The 16701-nt window shown below is 42.6% G+C and overlaps 2 protein-coding genes across 9 annotated transcripts in view; one reads left to right on the top strand and one right to left on the bottom strand.

Annotated features, from left to right (window-relative positions):
• acaca (acetyl-CoA carboxylase alpha) overlaps positions 1 to 4284 on the top strand; it is a 25395-nt gene extending 21111 nt beyond the window's left edge. For all 8 annotated transcript variants that reach the window (XM_029848054.1, XM_029848056.1, XM_029848055.1 and 5 more), the window contains 5 exons: positions 57 to 169; positions 847 to 1001; positions 1531 to 1701; positions 2704 to 2843; positions 2945 to 4284. In XM_029848054.1, the coding sequence (XP_029703914.1) occupies positions 57 to 169; positions 847 to 1001; positions 1531 to 1701; positions 2704 to 2843; positions 2945 to 3071 (706 nt within the window). In that variant the 3' untranslated portion in view covers positions 3072 to 4284. The remainder of the gene's footprint in view (positions 1 to 56; positions 170 to 846; positions 1002 to 1530; positions 1702 to 2703; positions 2844 to 2944) is intronic.
• Positions 4285 to 11011: 6727 nt separating this feature from the next.
• LOC101078705 (LIM/homeobox protein Lhx1-like) lies at positions 11012 to 14446 on the bottom strand. Its single transcript, XM_003971095.2, has 5 exons — positions 14277 to 14446; positions 13839 to 14059; positions 13333 to 13607; positions 12547 to 12703; positions 11012 to 12292 (listed from the first exon to the last, which is right to left on the bottom strand). The coding sequence occupies exons 1-5, from the start codon at positions 14444 to 14446 to the stop codon at positions 11922 to 11924; spliced, it is 1194 nt and encodes a 397-aa protein (XP_003971144.1). The 3' UTR covers positions 11012 to 11921.
• Positions 14447 to 16701: the final 2255 nt, after the last annotated feature.

A 16701-nucleotide genomic window follows, 5' to 3' on the forward strand; every position in this document is an offset into this window, starting at 1 on the left:
TTATAGTATCATCTTTATCTCCTGGTGTTGGTGACTTCGACCATTCCTGTCTGCAGAGGTGGAGTGCTGGAGCCTGAGGGGACGGTTGAGATCAAGTTTAGGCGCAAAGATCTGGTGAAGACTATGAGAAGAGTAGATCCAATCTACACGAGTTTGGCCGAAAGACTGGGTAAATTTTACCTTGATTTCAATCTCGTTCATCCCCATTTAGTTTTGGACAAAATCATCTACTCACGTGTGCTGGTTTTGTTCTTCGCTCTGTTTTGATCGTATCATCTTCACCGCTCTCCCTCGGGAGATGTGTCAATCACAAGAGGGTAAATCAATCAAAGGCTGTCCTGTCTCCCCTGTGCAGCTTATTGATTTTCCTCTAAGCTCATAGCAACTCTGGCCCAGTGCAGTGCCTGCTCTTTTCTTAAGGCGATCTGCTGGAATGGAAGCTGAAGATGAGGGGCCGGTTTGAGAGTTTACAGATTGGAATTGACAGAAATCAGTCTTTTGTGACTTCAACTAGGGGTCTTGGGGGCTCTTTGAAGCAAAATGCATTTAGGCAGAGTTAATGCACTGTTGCGTGTTCATGCAAAACCCGATGTAACTGTAATGAGGTTGTAAACGAACGATAACTACAGGGCTGCCGTGCGCTGTAAAAATGTCTATGTCAACTTTTCTCGGCATCAATACTCTGTATAATGCTACAATACTACTGCTGACTAATGTTTTTCACTGATGATAAATGAGATATTGTTTCAAAAACGTATTTCCATGAACATGTGAGAAACAATTTTATAGGTCATTATAAATCATTAGATATTACCACTATAAAGATATTTATTTGAACATGCACAGGGACCCCGGAGCTGAGTCCACCAGACCGCAAAGAGTTGGAAACCAAGCTGAAGGAGCGTGAAGAGTTTCTCCTGCCCATCTACCACCAGGTCGCTGTGCAGTTTGCAGACCTCCACGACACACCGGGTCGCATGCAAGAGAAGGGCGTCATTACGGTGAGCTTGTTAAACATTATCTTGTGCATCGTGCACCGAGGCTGTGTGTGTGTGACTGTGTGACTGTGTGTCTGTGTGACTGTGTCTGTGTGTGTGTGTAGAACTTAAAAAGGCCAGAGGGGAGAAACGGTGCGCACCCGCTATGTGAATAATGTTTGGTCTCTACAGCCTGAGAGAGTCGTCCTCATAATTATCTTGTGATGACCCTGGTCAATCACCTTAGAAAGTGCAGAGCGGCCCCAGGCAGCCTCCTGTACCCTCACACTTCCATCCTTCACACACAGGCATACACGCACTCCCTTTGTTAACATGACCAGAGGGGTCTTTTCAGATGGATGGTAGGGTATTTATACAGCCTGTATCACTGTACTCTTCCGCACCTTTAAGTTAAGTGCACAAGCACGGCAAAGGTAAAGCTTCCTCTATACTATTGCAGCTAAATGTATTAAACTCTGCATTAGAACATCATATCTAAGCATATTTTTGAGAACGTCCTACACAGGTTTATCAGCTCTTTTATTTTTTCCAGGATATCCTTGAATGGCCAACATCTCGTCAGTTCTTCTACTGGCGTCTGAGGCGACTGCTGTTAGAGGAGACAGTGAAGAGGAAGATCCAGGAGGCTAACAGCGAGCTGACGGACGGTCAGGTCCAGGCAATGCTGCGCCGCTGGTTTGTGGAGGCTGAAGGAGCAGTTAAGGTATAATATACTGCGGCTTATAGGCTGGGTGGAAACTATTGAAAATGTTTAATAAAAAGGGCCAGAGGATTGAATAATTGAAAACCTTTGATTAAATCTATATTGGGCCAAATTGATAGTACCTCATGTGTTAAACTATCACCAGTATTCAACTGTCTGAAATTTGGCTTCTGGCCTTTTCACCATAAATGGTGTCTCTGCACTTTGACTACAGGAGATTTACAAATCCTCAAAAAGAAAATGACATGACAACATCCCTGACAAGTGCATAAATGCTGCTTCTTCAGGCTGAGTCTCAGGCTCCTGGGACCAGCAGCAGGGGTGACATGAGCCGGCCGGCATTGGCGATCTCCCACAAAGTGGCCTTCTTGTTAGCTAATGTAACATCCAAATCATGATCGGCTGTCTTAAGCCACCATTAATCACAGCCCTGGCACGTGCAGATAGGAGAGAAACACGCTGTTTCTTAATTAAAAGCAAACAGATTAAAAATGATTAATAAGGGCATTAAATGTTCTTGTGGACCACAAGCAGGACAGTTCATAAAAAAGGGCTTGAGCCTATTAAACCCATCACCCCCCCAAAAATCTTTGCTAAGCCCTCCAGTGTGGCTTTGTTTGGGATCAAAGATGCCAGCACTCATGAATACTAATTTTCCTTTCAGGTCCATTCATCAACACGTTAAACTCCATTTTGTGTCTTTCTGTCTCTTTTGTCGTCACACAATCGTCACATATTTTATGGACTATCTGCTTATCGTGCTTATTTGAATGAAAATTACAAAATCAAGGTTTTGTTCATCCCTAAATGCTTAGAAGCATCACAAGGAATTGATGCAAAGCCTTAACTTGAATTCGGTGTAGTCATTATTGCAGCTTAAAAAATTGTTACTTATGTTACTACTTTCTTACTTTATTTTTATTTTTTTTAAATCACAGAAACATCTGTGAAGTCCTGTGGATGACAGGGACTCTTCTCTCATGCTTCCCTCTCTTTATTTAGGCCTATCTGTGGGAGAACAACAACGAGGAGGTGGTGGCGTGGCTGGAGAAGCAGCTCGCTGAAGAAGAGGGCGCGCGATCCGTTATCGACGAGAACATCAAATACATCCGCCGAGATCACATCCTCAAGCAGATACGCAGGTGACTTGTCCCAACACGTGTACTCCGAAACCAATTGTTCTTCACAAAACCTTCCAGCTCCTGATGAGTTTTTATTTTTCATTCTGCTTACGAAATTCCAGCCTTGTTCAAGCAAATCCAGAAGTGGCCATGGATTCCATAGTGCACATGACCCAGCACATCTCACCTACACAGAGAACGGAGGTGGTGCGTATCCTGTCCACTATGGAGACGTCAGCATCCTCCTAATCGGGAGTCTGGTCTCTCTCTTCTACCCCCCCTTGGCCTGTCTGGGTGGCTGGAGCACAGGTCACAACCAGGGCCAGGGAAGCCTGGCTGAGACCCAGTCCTGAAACTGAGGCTGGAGGAGCCAACATGAGGATCTCCTGGTGACCGCCAGGCTACTAATGAACCGTTGGCTATGATTCATCAGTTCCCATGTAAATTGTTTTAGAACATATCCTTGTTTTAAAAAACGTATTACATTCAACTTCCAATAAAAATAAAAAAATTATAGATAGTGATTAATATATGGTTGGAGTTTACACAGTCGGTCAAAGTGGTTGCTAACGTCTCAGTCATAATCAGCAGTCTCTGCTTGAACTGGAGGTGTGTAACCGATTTATTTTGTTAAACTGCCTCACATTGTTTGGGGCATCAGCAAGAAAAGGTGGGTTTCAGCTCCCTAATAGGGGGCACTTAGTTACTGAACAAAACACAGGAACACTAGCCCGGCAGGGAGCGGGGACAGGGTCCAATTTAGACCCCGGCTGCTTCACAGTTACCCTGCAGTGAGCAATGGGCGGCTCATTTCCCAACAAAACCACAGCTGTTCCTTCTGTTCTCATTCACACAGGACACGCGCACTTTACCGCTTGCTGCACGCAGAATCAGAAACACAGTTGTAGAGGATCCATACAAACAAGTCTGATGCAGTGCACCCACAGAGATGATGGATATATGAACGACTGTGGCAACTGTTTGCACCTAAATTTTGCTTTTTAACTTCAAAATATTGCTGTTGTTACATTTGAGTGGCTGATTGGTTAAATGTTTGTGAACAGAGCCAGATGTTAACTAGACCTACATTTTTAATTTTAACTGCACTCTACCTGATGTGAAGCGGTCCTAGATGTCGCTCTTTTTTTTTCCGATGAGGTCCACATAATGTTTTATCTTTGTTACAATAAACTGACTAATTGTGCTAAATGTCATGGGGGGGGGGTAAAAGCAGCAATGTGATGTTAGTTTCCGTTTCACAGGTCTTGTATCAGACTTGATGCTGTGCAGAAAATGCAATGTTGACTACATTAGATGACTTCATGCTGCATACTGTGCCTTCATCTGTGTATGTACTGGCGTGTCGTCCCGTTGCTTTATAAGTAACTGGTTGTTTCCCATGGCAAGAATAGAGAATAATTTGCATCTGAAAATTGAATAAAGCTCAAAACTTGGTTGAAAGTGTGTTTTTTTTTTGTTCAAAAACTTCTTAATCTTTTCTTATTTTTTTCCAAAGCTTGCAAGAATTTTTCAGTAATTTAATTTGTTATTCTTCGTATATATTGATGATCCTTGGAACAGATTATAACATCACTTGAAGCCTCATTAAGCTCTGCAGTCAGAACAAAGTCTATTACTCTGGAGAGACGTTTTCTGATTACTCGAAAATGATAGTCTCCCCATTCCCCAAACCGCAGACGATTAGGGGCATTTTCTTCCTGGCTGTTAAACTTCAACAGTATTAAACCGGATGAGGCAGATCAAACAAATACTGAGGGATCTATCTAATCTTTTTTTTATTATTTTATTTTATTTGGGTGCCTTTCATATCATCCCCTTGACTCATCCAACATCCCACCAACAAATATGTTCGACAAATTGAGCTGCATGCACCCAATACCCATCACAATTACAGGAGCTCCAATAAGAAAATGAGACATTTAGTGGCCTAATTGGAAAAGTGCCATTCCTTGGTCTCTCTGGACTCGGGAGTGTTGCGCATTGTGATGGCATGTTGGACTAATTCCTATAATCGCTCACAAACTGCAGAATCGGGTTCTCTTTCCCCTAGCTGAGCTGGAGGAGGCGGAGCAGTGAGGTTTATGACAATTATATCACAAGTCCTTTGCATTTTGAGGCAATATCGAAGTACAATTTAAATGTAGCAAAGTCTTTAAGCAAGCTGAGCTTTTATTGACATGATAGTACGAATAGAAATTGAGAGAAAGTTGTTGTCAGATTTAAAGCTAAAATAGCAGAAAGGGAGGACTCGTGTCTGAGGCTGCCATAATTCCACATTCACACATCTCAGTAACTTGACAGCACTTGAGGGACAATGCCAGTGACCCAGTTGCAAGATTCCAATTAGCTGGGTGTGTGCAACAGTTGAGATGAAAAGGGGAACAGTGTCTTTACAGAGCCCCAGGGCTGTCTGATTACTGCCTGAAAACAAGAGGCTTTGCCCGTGACAAAGACTGGAGCGCACACACAGGGAGCGCCAGGCCCCAGCTGTTCTCTCTCTCCACCCTGAAGAGCTCATCTCATCTTTGCCAGCCTCACTGCATTTTTTTCTTTCCTTTTTACGTTTCAATTATATTGGAAAGTGTACACCGGGCCCTTCTGCACACCGTCACACTTCCCGACTGTTTTACCATAAATTTGATGGGTTCATGAGGTGACCTCCGCTTGTCTCAAACATAGAAATTCTGTTTTCATACATAGGAGAAAGTTTTATGCCTGTATGAGAGAATTTATATGTTTTAACATTTAAATTAATTATAGTGAAATAGGAGACAAAATGGAATAGTTATGGTTGGGCACATAGGTAAAATGGGCTGGTTATAGTGGGACAGAGAGGACAAATGGACTGAATGTAGTCAGACAGAGAGGCTAAATGCACCATTACTGGGCGGAGAGAGGATAAATGTGCTAATTAGAGAGACAGAGGGGCTAAAAAGACTTATAGTGGGGAAATACTTTGTTGTTAGTTGTATTGAGACGCAGGTCAAGTCATTAGGCTGAAGTAGATCAAAGCCAGCAGTGTAAGATGAAAGAAAAACTTGAAAAATGATCTGAATATACTTTTTGAAGTCTTTTACACTCCTATTTGCATTCAGTAATCGAGTAAATAAATGACTGCACTCAGTGGCGCTGGACCTCCCGATAAAAACACTTGCGACAATTTCAACCAAATTTTTTTCCAGGATGAGATTCGTCTGTGAATTTCTAAGCTTTCCAGATGCATAAGTTTGATAGAGTGATTTAATGAACCCAGTTCCTGCGAAGGATTCCCCACCCATAGATCAGACTGTAATAAATGATCTATTGTATATTTAATGCAGGGAGCCAACCTGCAGAGCTATGTTCAGGCAGTGAATCTCTCCAGGGGCAGCAGAGGGAAGACAGCCTGTCAGCCAGCTGCAGGAGCCTTAATCTCCAATCTGCATTTGAAAGGTGCCACAAGGGTCAAAGATTACAACGCTCTGTGATCATCGCCATATTATGGGCACATTATCAATCTGCCAGAGCCTTTAAAGATGGGGTGGGCGCTGAATGGTGGGATGTCAGAAGAGAGGGCTAATGCACAAACATGCTTCCCGACCTGCCTTCAAGATCTAAACTTGTTATTACAGATAAAAATTGCAAAGCTGATAAAATATTGGACGTGTCATCTCCTGGAATAAACATTGCATCCAGCGGTCGATTCGCTGATATCAGTTGATCCTGATGGGGAACGCGTGAACACTACCAAATGCTCCCCACGGCTATGCATTACAAACCAGGTGAGGCTCTTTCCCGCAGCCCCTTCCACCCCCACCCTTTCCTCTGTCATCCACATCCCAACATTAACATTCATGGAGCCGCTGGACCGTGGCGAGCCGAGTACATCGAGCCAGAGAGGAGATGCAGGAGGGGTAGAGAGGGTGCTGATAAGGGCTGGTGGAAGAAAGTGGAGTGGGTGGGTGGGTGGGTGGCGATGGAAGTGAAGGTTGCACAGCATTGTGCTAAAGGAAAGGTCAGCAATCAGACTTCACAATTACTTTTTTAGGCCATAAAGTAAAGATATTTTAGGAGTAACATGGATCGAGGGTGAGGAAAACTTCAGGTTCTGACTCCTTCGTCCCTTTATTCTCATTTTTAGGAGATTTGACAAGTTTCTCTTTTTTTTTATCAACGATTGCTTAGAGACTGTGTAGGGTAACATGTCAGGATTAAACCTTCTTGTTCGCTTGTGTCTTTTCGTCAGCGTTTAAGACCGTTCAGCCACCGCAGCACTAAGACTGAGTTATAGTCTGCAGGGTTTGCCAAGGGGACGACCCCAGCTGAATGCAAACATCAGTCCAGCAGCATTTTAGATGTGTGCCACATTAAAATGCATACATTATAGGCATACCAGTGGAGCGTGGAGCAGCAAGTCCCCGTGGAAATGTTGGTTTACAGCCTCTCATAGGGCCCCTGGATGGGCTTATTTGTGACCGTTGTCCTCTGGATCTGAAGGACAAAAGCACCCGACCAGGGAAATCACTGGCTTGACAACACCGTGCACATCAGTGTCAGGTGACACCATTGACACATTTAAATCATACTGATGAAGACGTTGATGAGTTCCCAAGATGAGAAGAGGGATGCAAGATGGGAAGCACATGAAACTACTGCACTTAATTATTAAGTGCATCTTAAGAGAGGCACCTACACTTTTACTGTATCTCTTTTTTCATTTTAGAAAGCATCATTGATGGAGAAGAGGTATCTTAACACCAACACTAGTACAATTATTCTTAGTGAAGAACTAGAAGATCCATCCATCATCTGCTACTGCGCCTCTGTATTTAACACCATTGTCCCAGCATCGTTCCCACTATGAGGACCCCCCCAACCATCAAGGGAAGACAAGTCAGGTCAAAGGTTTCCCTGTCGTCCATCTACCATCGTATCTTACAGTATTTTGAGGTTGTTTGACCCGAGCGGGTCTGCAGGGAAGTAGAAATGTAGTAAATCTGCCACATTACACATACACCGATGCAATATTCAAGATTCCAAACTAGAGTCTGGAGGCCAGGAGGAGCCAGTGTGGCTGTTCTTGCTGAAAAGTCTGCCAGAGATGTGATGAGAAGACACCATCAAATGTGAGGAATGAATTAGCATTTCCATCTCAGTGTTGGGCTGAAGGCTGGTGAAGGAGGTGTAATCGGTGCAGCCGCTTGATGTGGGTGCAGAGTTTCATCCTTTTAAATACGCCTGAACTTGTCTTCATTCATCTTTTTGTCAACCGCTTCTTACCGAGGCGTTCCGCTGACTTTCCCCAGAATGTTCTTGCCTACGTCACCCCCACATCATACCAAGATGAAGCCCAACATTTCTTAAGAATATACAAGCGCATTGACTTAGCATTCCTATATTTCCTTCAGGATTACAGGGGTTGCCGCTGATGGCTTGAATAAAACGTTGAAGGCGGCTTTGGCCCCCCTTGATCAAACACTGAATCAAAAAGATTTGTGCACTCAGCAGACTCACCACAGCTGATGAGCCACCTCCACCTTTGCCTTCGCCCCACTTCCTCACTCCATTACACACACATGCACACGGATTTTGCAAAGCGGAGGCTTTCCAGGAGCTCTTCCTTTGTCTTTGTCTCCATTTTATGATTACAGAGCACAGCTCAGCTCGGAAGAGTGTTTTCATGCAGCGAGGGCCCGGAGACCTTTTCATGTAGTGCCGCATGCAGGGAGGGTATTTTAGAACTGTAAGCTCATTTCATTGTCTCCACACTAAATGTCTAAAAAAATAAAAATGTAGTCACTGAAAGAGGCTGATAAAAATCTTGCCTCCTATCCGGGAGCTTCGGCTTTTGCGAGTGAATGACTTGTCTGTATCAATAATGCGCTGAAATCTCCTCAGCACTTGGCCCCGCTGATTAAACAGCGCACGAGAAAGAAAGTGGGTGGGGAACACTCACAATTCTGTCCTCTTCAACTTTAATCAAGAGTACACTGACGTGCACCCACCCCCCCACCCCCACTCCCGCCCTTTCATAATAATGGAACGCTAAAAATTCAGGAGGCAGGCTCCACATCAATCACTCGCCAGATTTGAGTCCAATGCAATAAATATGTAAATGAGGAGCAGCCAATGTCTCACAGCTTTGAGATCAGTGCGGGGTGGGAAGGGGGGGTGGGGGGGTGTATTAATTGCCCATGGCCAGAGGAATCCTATTACTGTGGGCATTGATTATAAAACTGTATGTGTGAATGATTTTCATGCAGTAGCCTTTAGCAAAAATAAAAATAAAAAACTATATATATACTATATATATATGAAGAAAGAATCAAATTGGGCCATGATGTGCAGGCGTCCAAAAGAAAACAACAGCAACAAAGTGACAAGATCCATCTTCAAATCAGATTCTAATACAACAAAAAGGGTTTTTTTTTATTGAAACTTACATCACTTTAGTAGTAGCCAGTGTTTTTATTCTATTGGGTTTCAGATTTTGCCTGAGGTTGTGTGTGTTCTGCTTTATTTAACAACCTTTCTCCATTCTTAAAGGCTGTTAGCAAATCTTTATTGTAAGAGGGGGAAGGACTCGTGAAAAAGGTCATAAAAGAAGTTTATATAAAACTGTGTGTTTTTGTAGACCAATGAATATTAATGGCAAAATGAACTCTAAATAAACTCAGCCCTCACTTTATAAAATGTAAAATAGAAAAGCCATGCAGGTATTTTGGAAACAAACAGATTTTCAGCACAACCACATTAAAACTATATATTTTTAGTCCTCAGAGGAGGAGCAGCAGTCCAGGCACCACCAGCTTTAAACTCATTCATTTATGCTCGTGTTTGACTTGTAAATCTCTCTTTTAATCAGACAAACGGGCATTCGTTTGGGCATCAGCTTACCATTGTGTCCAAATATTTAAAAAAAATCTAAGCTTAAAGATTAACTTTGAACAACAGAATATGACGCCGTTTAAAAGATGTGATATTTGTATCAGTGTTCAGAATCCCAACAATTCTTCACAACATCGATCACACGTGTTCTGCTCTACTTAGGTTTAGCATTACATTTATTAATGATAAACCGAAGAAAAATCAAAAATGACCTTAAACTTTATCCTGACAGGAACATGTCATCTGCTTCAATCTAAGTTATAAATAAAATAAAAAAGCAGTGTCAAGGGCACGTTTCCTGTACCGCTGAAGGGATCCTCTTAGTAAAAGATGACAATAATTGTACTTTGTAGAGATCTGAACCTGGATCACCGCACAAATGCCCCTCAAAACCGGAGCACAGATTTAAGAGAATTCACATTTATGTAAACAGTAAAGTTTATTTTACAGCTATGCTATAACTGTGCTCCCTACGCTGTTGGTATTATTCTAGGTTGATGCTAAAATTATTAGGAATTTTCAAAAAAGCAAAAACCACCAATCAGGCATGTGTGTGTGTGTGTGTGTGTGTGTGTGTGTGTGTGTGTGTGTGTGTCAGTGACTGACTGACTGACAATGACTGACTGGAAAAAACAGTCGTCCACCTGAGTCACACATTATGTCGTGTCAGACTGGAATTATTGATGTACGTTTAAGCATTTTCACAGTTTTTCTTTTCACACACAGTTGGTGGGCACTTTTAAACATTCAGCCTCATCCACAAAGGAACTAGTTGATAGAGATTACGACATATTAATCCAGCTCAAGACACCAGGCTGCCTATTAATGGTTGAAATTAGCCTCACCTTCATAAACTACTACTGCTGTCGCATATATATCTTAATGGAGGGGTGATGTAATCTGAATTGTTTCGCTCTGACCTCACTGAGCTGACATCATCCCCTTAATAAACCTGCAGCTCTCTAATGTTCACATGAGCTATTGAAAAGGAATGCCGATCGCTGGCTGCTGGATTTGAAAGTTTATTGATCGTCGCTGAGGTGTGTTTGAGAGGATCAACGTTGTCAGTAGCAACATGACCGAGATGTTGTGTCCACCGTGCTGAAAGAGGACAGACATTAGCTAAAGTCTCTCCATTACATGCTAGGAAAATATCCTGACAGGTAAACAATGCAAATAAACAAGGTTGTAAATAACTGAAAATGTTAAAGCATGTGTGAATGGAATCCACCTGATATCATGACACTGTTTGCTCTAGAGCTACAGAGCTCCCCCCCCCCCCCAAGTGAATAACAAATACCAACAATCAATATGCGCTTTATTTTACAGTGAATGGTCGTAAACATCAGTGCCACAAATGTAACAGTTAAGTGTGTTGTGAAAAAAAACAACCCTCTTTGTGCCACTGCCGGCAGCACGTGAGGGTGAACAACTTGACATTTTGCTTTAGAAGAAATGGAAGGTTGGAGTCTTGGCTGTTCTGCTGACTGCTCTGTGGGCATTTCCAAACATCCTCAGAGTGAGAATTTTAAAAGTGCCACCTCAGCAAAAGCTGCAGAGTCCCTCTGCGTCGTTTGGCAACAGTTTCATCATTGTTCGTGACATGCGAGCGCATGGGGAGCTACAAAAGTTTGGTTGCTATGCTTTAAAATGCCTCGATCCCGTACATTGCTGTGGGTCAAACTCCGACCCGCTGGAGCTTCAGGTTAACGCACGACTTCGCTGCGCAGTTCAGTAGTCTGGTGGCGGGATGAACCAGTTTACATATAAATATGACTAAAGATATCCTTCTAAAGGCAGACATGTTAGCGAGAAAGCCAGACAGCAAATGGAACAGCTGACAAATGTATCAGATAAAGTGTTGGCACCATCCTGAGAGACGTTTTTGGTCAATGTGTTCAGAATCTATAAAACAATGAACTCTTGTAAGAGGAAAAGAGCCGTTAACATCACTGCATCGACTCCTTTAGGCTAAATTTGCTTGAAATGTGCAACGGAAAAACATTTGTAAAGGAAACAAAAGGGTGGGGGATAAATAACTAAAGCACTTTCTGTGTTTGTTGGTTTATTGCTTGATCAATGAGGCATCGTAAAAATGGGTGAGTGAGTAAAATCCACAGTCAATAAACAATATTACCAGATTTCTAACACTTCAGACCAATAAATAAATAAATAAATTGACAAATAAATAAATAGATGAATAAACAAATATTACCAGACCGTGCCTTCGCTCATTTCTGAGGAGGGCTGCGACAGCTGGTTGGTGTAGCCGTTGTCACTGAGGGACACGTTAGTGTAGGGCGTCCCAGGGCCGCACATCTCTCCAGAGATGCTTCGACCCGAGCCTGGTGCGTGGGGCTCCGGGCTGGGGGAGTCTGCAGGGTGACGGGTGTCAGGGAAACACTGCAGCTCTCCAGCGTGGTGATGTCCCTGATGGTGGTGGTCCAGGACTCCTAAAGGGGTACCAGCAGGGATGGAGGTGGGCATGTAGCCCAAGTCTGCTGGCGTCTGGGCCTGGGATGATGGCGGTCCTTGGAAGTACTCGTAATTCCCTCCTGGACCATAGTAGTCACCAGGATAATCTGCATTAAATTGAGAAAAATATTACCGGGGTTAGTTCATGTGGTTTAAAATACACACCAGAACTATAGGAGGGTATTGATTTATTTGTTCTGGATCTAATCAAATCACCAGACCATGAAAAAAGGCTCAAAACAAGATAAACTGAACTAATTAAACTTCAGCCTGGAGAATCTCTTTAATTGACTTTCCAGTAAGTCCATTTATCACAAGCAAAGAAAGGAAAAATCAAGACAGTGTTCAAATGTTTACACACCGCCATAATAGGAGAAATGTGCCAGTTCGTCTGGTTCCAGTCGCTCTCCCAGCGCTCTCATCCTCCTCTGGCCGCGGAAGAACACATGTCTGCGGGAGCCCAGGGTGCTCAGCTGCTTCATGCGCCTCTCTTTGGACCTCCGGTTCTGGAACCAGACCTTTACAACAGGAAGGAGAGGAAGGACAATGTTTTAAAAAAAAAATAAAAAAAAAAATAGATCAGGCGTCAGAACCGGCAGGATTAAATTCATCATTTCAACACTTCAGAAGAGTGAAACATGCAAACGCTCCGTGAAGATGCGCTTGTTTGGTTGAAGACTTTCATTTAATTCTCGCCACACCGAAATATTAACTCAAAACTAAATTACAAACAAGGTAAATAATTTAAAAAGCAGCGTTTTCACGGTTAATATGTAAATTTACCGAATACTCCAACAACTAAAAGAGACAATAAAAAACACAAAATAAAAATCAACAAAGCTTCTAAAACTAGTGAGGATATAAATGTATCCAACGTAAACACAAATTGGCCCTTTTCTTCCAAAACGCATGCATATTTGTTTTGTTTTGTTTTGCACTTTCTATATTTCAGTAGTTTATTGTTCGACATTTCAAATATTATTTTATTTTGATTTTTTTTGTAGGTCGTTTGGAATTGAAAATAATGAACCATACACAGACGTCAATGCTGATCTTCACCACGCTTTGGTTAGTTTCAGCGTGTTGGAAGTCAACGAGCCACAGTGCATTTGCGCTTTATTATTCTTTTTCAAATCTATTTATTTACCTGGATCACTCTCATGTTCAGGCCGGTCTCCTGCGACAGCTGCTCCCGGATGTGTCTGGTGGGTTTCGGAGTGGCCGCGAACGCCGCTTTCAGCGTTTCCAGCTGCTTGGCCTTGATGGTTGTCCGGGGCCCGCGTCGCTTTCCGACGGCGCCTTGCTCGTCGTTTTCGTTGCCGCACGCGTCTTTGTCGGACAAATGTCCCGTTTCCGAGTCTTTCCCGTCGTCCTGCGGGTCCTGGGAATCTGGAGACATGCTCGGGTCGCTGCAGGAGGTGACTGTCAGGAGGGAAAAGATGGATGTTGGACCTTTCAAATCATTCGAGCCTTCATGGTAGATCAGCAGAATTTAAAATCAATTTATAATTGCATCTAAAATATTTCTGTGCTATAATAATAATAATAATAATAATAATAATAATGATGATGACGATGATGATAATAACAATAATAATAATAATAATAATAATAATAATAATAATAATAATAATAATAATAATAATAATTCACCTGAAAGAAGGATTGTGTCTTTGCCACTAGAGTTGTGATAGTCCTCTTTGCAGACAAACTTGAATTCGTCCAGGACGTACAGCTCCTCTCCGGTGGACAGCTGTTTGTTGCACATCATGCAGGTGAAACAGTTCAGGTGAAACACTTTGCTCTTGGCCCTGCGCACCAGGTCACTTGGTAAAATGCCTTGCGCGCAACCGTCACACTTGGTGCCAAATCTCCTGTTCAAGAAAGACAAGCACACGGGCGCGATTACACACAAATAATTCAAGCAATTGTGCTAAAGTTAATACTAATTATTCATTAATGTAAATGTAAATTACACCGACATTGCCTGTGATGTGATTTGGGTAAAATGAAAGTGTAAATGTAAAGAGAAAAAAAAGAAGACGACGATAGATTTATATATCAACAAGTAATAAACAGCCCCTTGCTTACCTGAAGAAGTCATTCTTACAGTACAACTTCCCTTCTCGTGAAAAACACTTTTCTGACAAAGTACATTTGCAATCACAGCACTGGACGCACTTGACGTGCCACGGCCTGTCCAAAACTTTGAGCAGAAACCTATCAAGAATGGGCTTCTCGCAGCTGGTGCACTGGAGCATGCTGCCAGGAGATACTCCCAAACCCGTCGCTGGCTCAGATACACTTTTCTTTTTCTCAGAAATATTTGTTCCTCCGGCGTCCCGGTCACCTGGCTGCTGATGATCCAAGCAATCCAACGCGTCCAGAGCGATCAGAACAATTACATCACCATCCTTGAGGTAAAGCGCTGCTCTTTTGTTCCACGCAGGTCAACAATCCACACATGACCGACGGCTCCAAACGACAGACGAAACAGCATCTCTGAAACAGCCTTATATGTAGATCACGGCTCGGCCTGAGACGATCCGAAGTGGGCGCACAATTTAAAGGGAAAAGCCGCGTTTTCAGACGGTGTGACGGGTCCAGACTGGCGCCAGAGGTAAAGACAAATAAAGGAAAGACGCGCTCCCAACGCCTTCGATCTTTTCATTTGTATCCAATTTTCCTGTTACGAGCTCTCGGGATTGAGAGAAAGCGTGTAATGAGCGCACCTCCTGACGTTCAGCCTATTGCATATTAAGAAAGCCGTGACGTCAGGGCCAGGAAAACCTATAGGCAGTACTGTTCATTAGTATGAAGAGAAGAGTTAGTACAAAAGAAAAAAGAAAATAGCAAAATACAACTGGGGATTATTAAAAAATAAAAAAAGCTACAAAAATAAGAATCCAGTGGAAAATAAGAATATTTTCAGATGAGAATTGTTTTATAACACATTATGTGTTATTAAGTTGAATATATACTTTACGTTACCATGAAAAACACAATTTAGTTTTTTTTAAAGAGGTTGCCACCTGAAGAGCAGCTGAGCTCCACTCATTTTATTTCTTTTAGAAAATAAAAGACGAAATAAGAAATCCGCAGTTTCTCCACCCTTTGTTTAAGACGAATCATTTAACTTTCTATCTTTTCTTCGCAGCCAGCATTCTCAAGAATATAGGGTCTGGTTCGATGATGATATCACGTGAATAAATTATTCCCTTTGGAAAAGCTTTGGGGGAAAGAAAATCAGCGCGCATCAGTGGCAGATGACAAATTATCAACAGACTTATCCCGGCAATACGGAGAGCGGACAGATGCCGAACACAAGCTTTTCTCACGGATTAATGCTGTGCAGCGGCATTATTCCTCATTTGGTTTGAAAGGACAAGGCTCACTAATGGTTCTAATCTGTGGCGATTGGCTGTCTTTTTTCCGATCTTATCGCGACGCGTTGGCGCGCTGGGAGAGGAGATAGCGCAGCTCTCCATACTGACTCCCTGTCTGGCAGATCCTGATATTTAAACTACCGAGCAGGGCCATTTAAAGCTTTTTCACATGTGCACTTAAACGAAAAATGCATATTCCGGTGGTAGTTGGCGCAATAAAGGCGGAAATATGGGGGGATTAAAACCGGACCTGGAGTCACCAATTCATTAAAAAGTGCTAAATCACGAAAGACGGATGGGGACTTCTAACCGCGCTTCCTTTCATTTTAAATATGAAATGTTTTCTGATATCATGTATATGAATTTATTTTCCCCAGTCTTCATTAACGTCAGTTGGAGTAGATTGCTGGAAAAGGAACTTTTTTTTAAAATTTCCAGTCAAAGGTTGTTTTTTTTTAACCTTTGGACGCGCCAGACTTTAACAAACCCACACATGACCACGCAGGTCTGAACCATGCGCAACAGATGTGTTCAGATGGAGAGTGCCCGTTAGGTCTTGCCCTGGACATAAGTGACAGCTCCAAATGCAAGTGCAAATCATCACCAACACCCACTGCGATCGTGTGTAGGGGGTTGTGGGTGTAATATCTAAATTTTTGTCACGTGTGCAGGTGGTGTACGGTAAAATAAGAACAAAAAGATTAAACTGAATGAATCTAATGTAGATGAGGCCTGCTGGGGCTTTTGCACCATAAGAAACTGCCATTAATTTGTAGCATGATGTGAGAGATTGTACATTCTTTCCTCTTGTGTGAAATAATGATTCAGATGTGGTGCTTCTCATCAGTCAGTGCCCCTCTAATGGCACTCCTTGAGTCCAAACCCAAGTGGACCACCCAAGTTGCACCCTAATGCCAGCTAGTGTCAACTTACTGTACATCCACAGTAACAGGAGAGGTTTAGGGCAACAATTCTACTGCACAGATATGGAAGAATGTCAGGGGACTTCCACCCTTTGTGCCACTGTAGACGCTTCTATTAGTTATCGCAAAATTCTATGACATTTATCTACAGTAAAAAGTCTAAAATGGCATAAATGTCATGTGCTGCATGACCAGGGAGTAGATCTC

Source organism: Takifugu rubripes, chromosome 15 (genome assembly GCF_901000725.2).
Source record: "Takifugu rubripes chromosome 15, fTakRub1.2, whole genome shotgun sequence".
Classification (NCBI taxonomy): domain Eukaryota; kingdom Metazoa; phylum Chordata; class Actinopteri; order Tetraodontiformes; family Tetraodontidae; genus Takifugu; species Takifugu rubripes.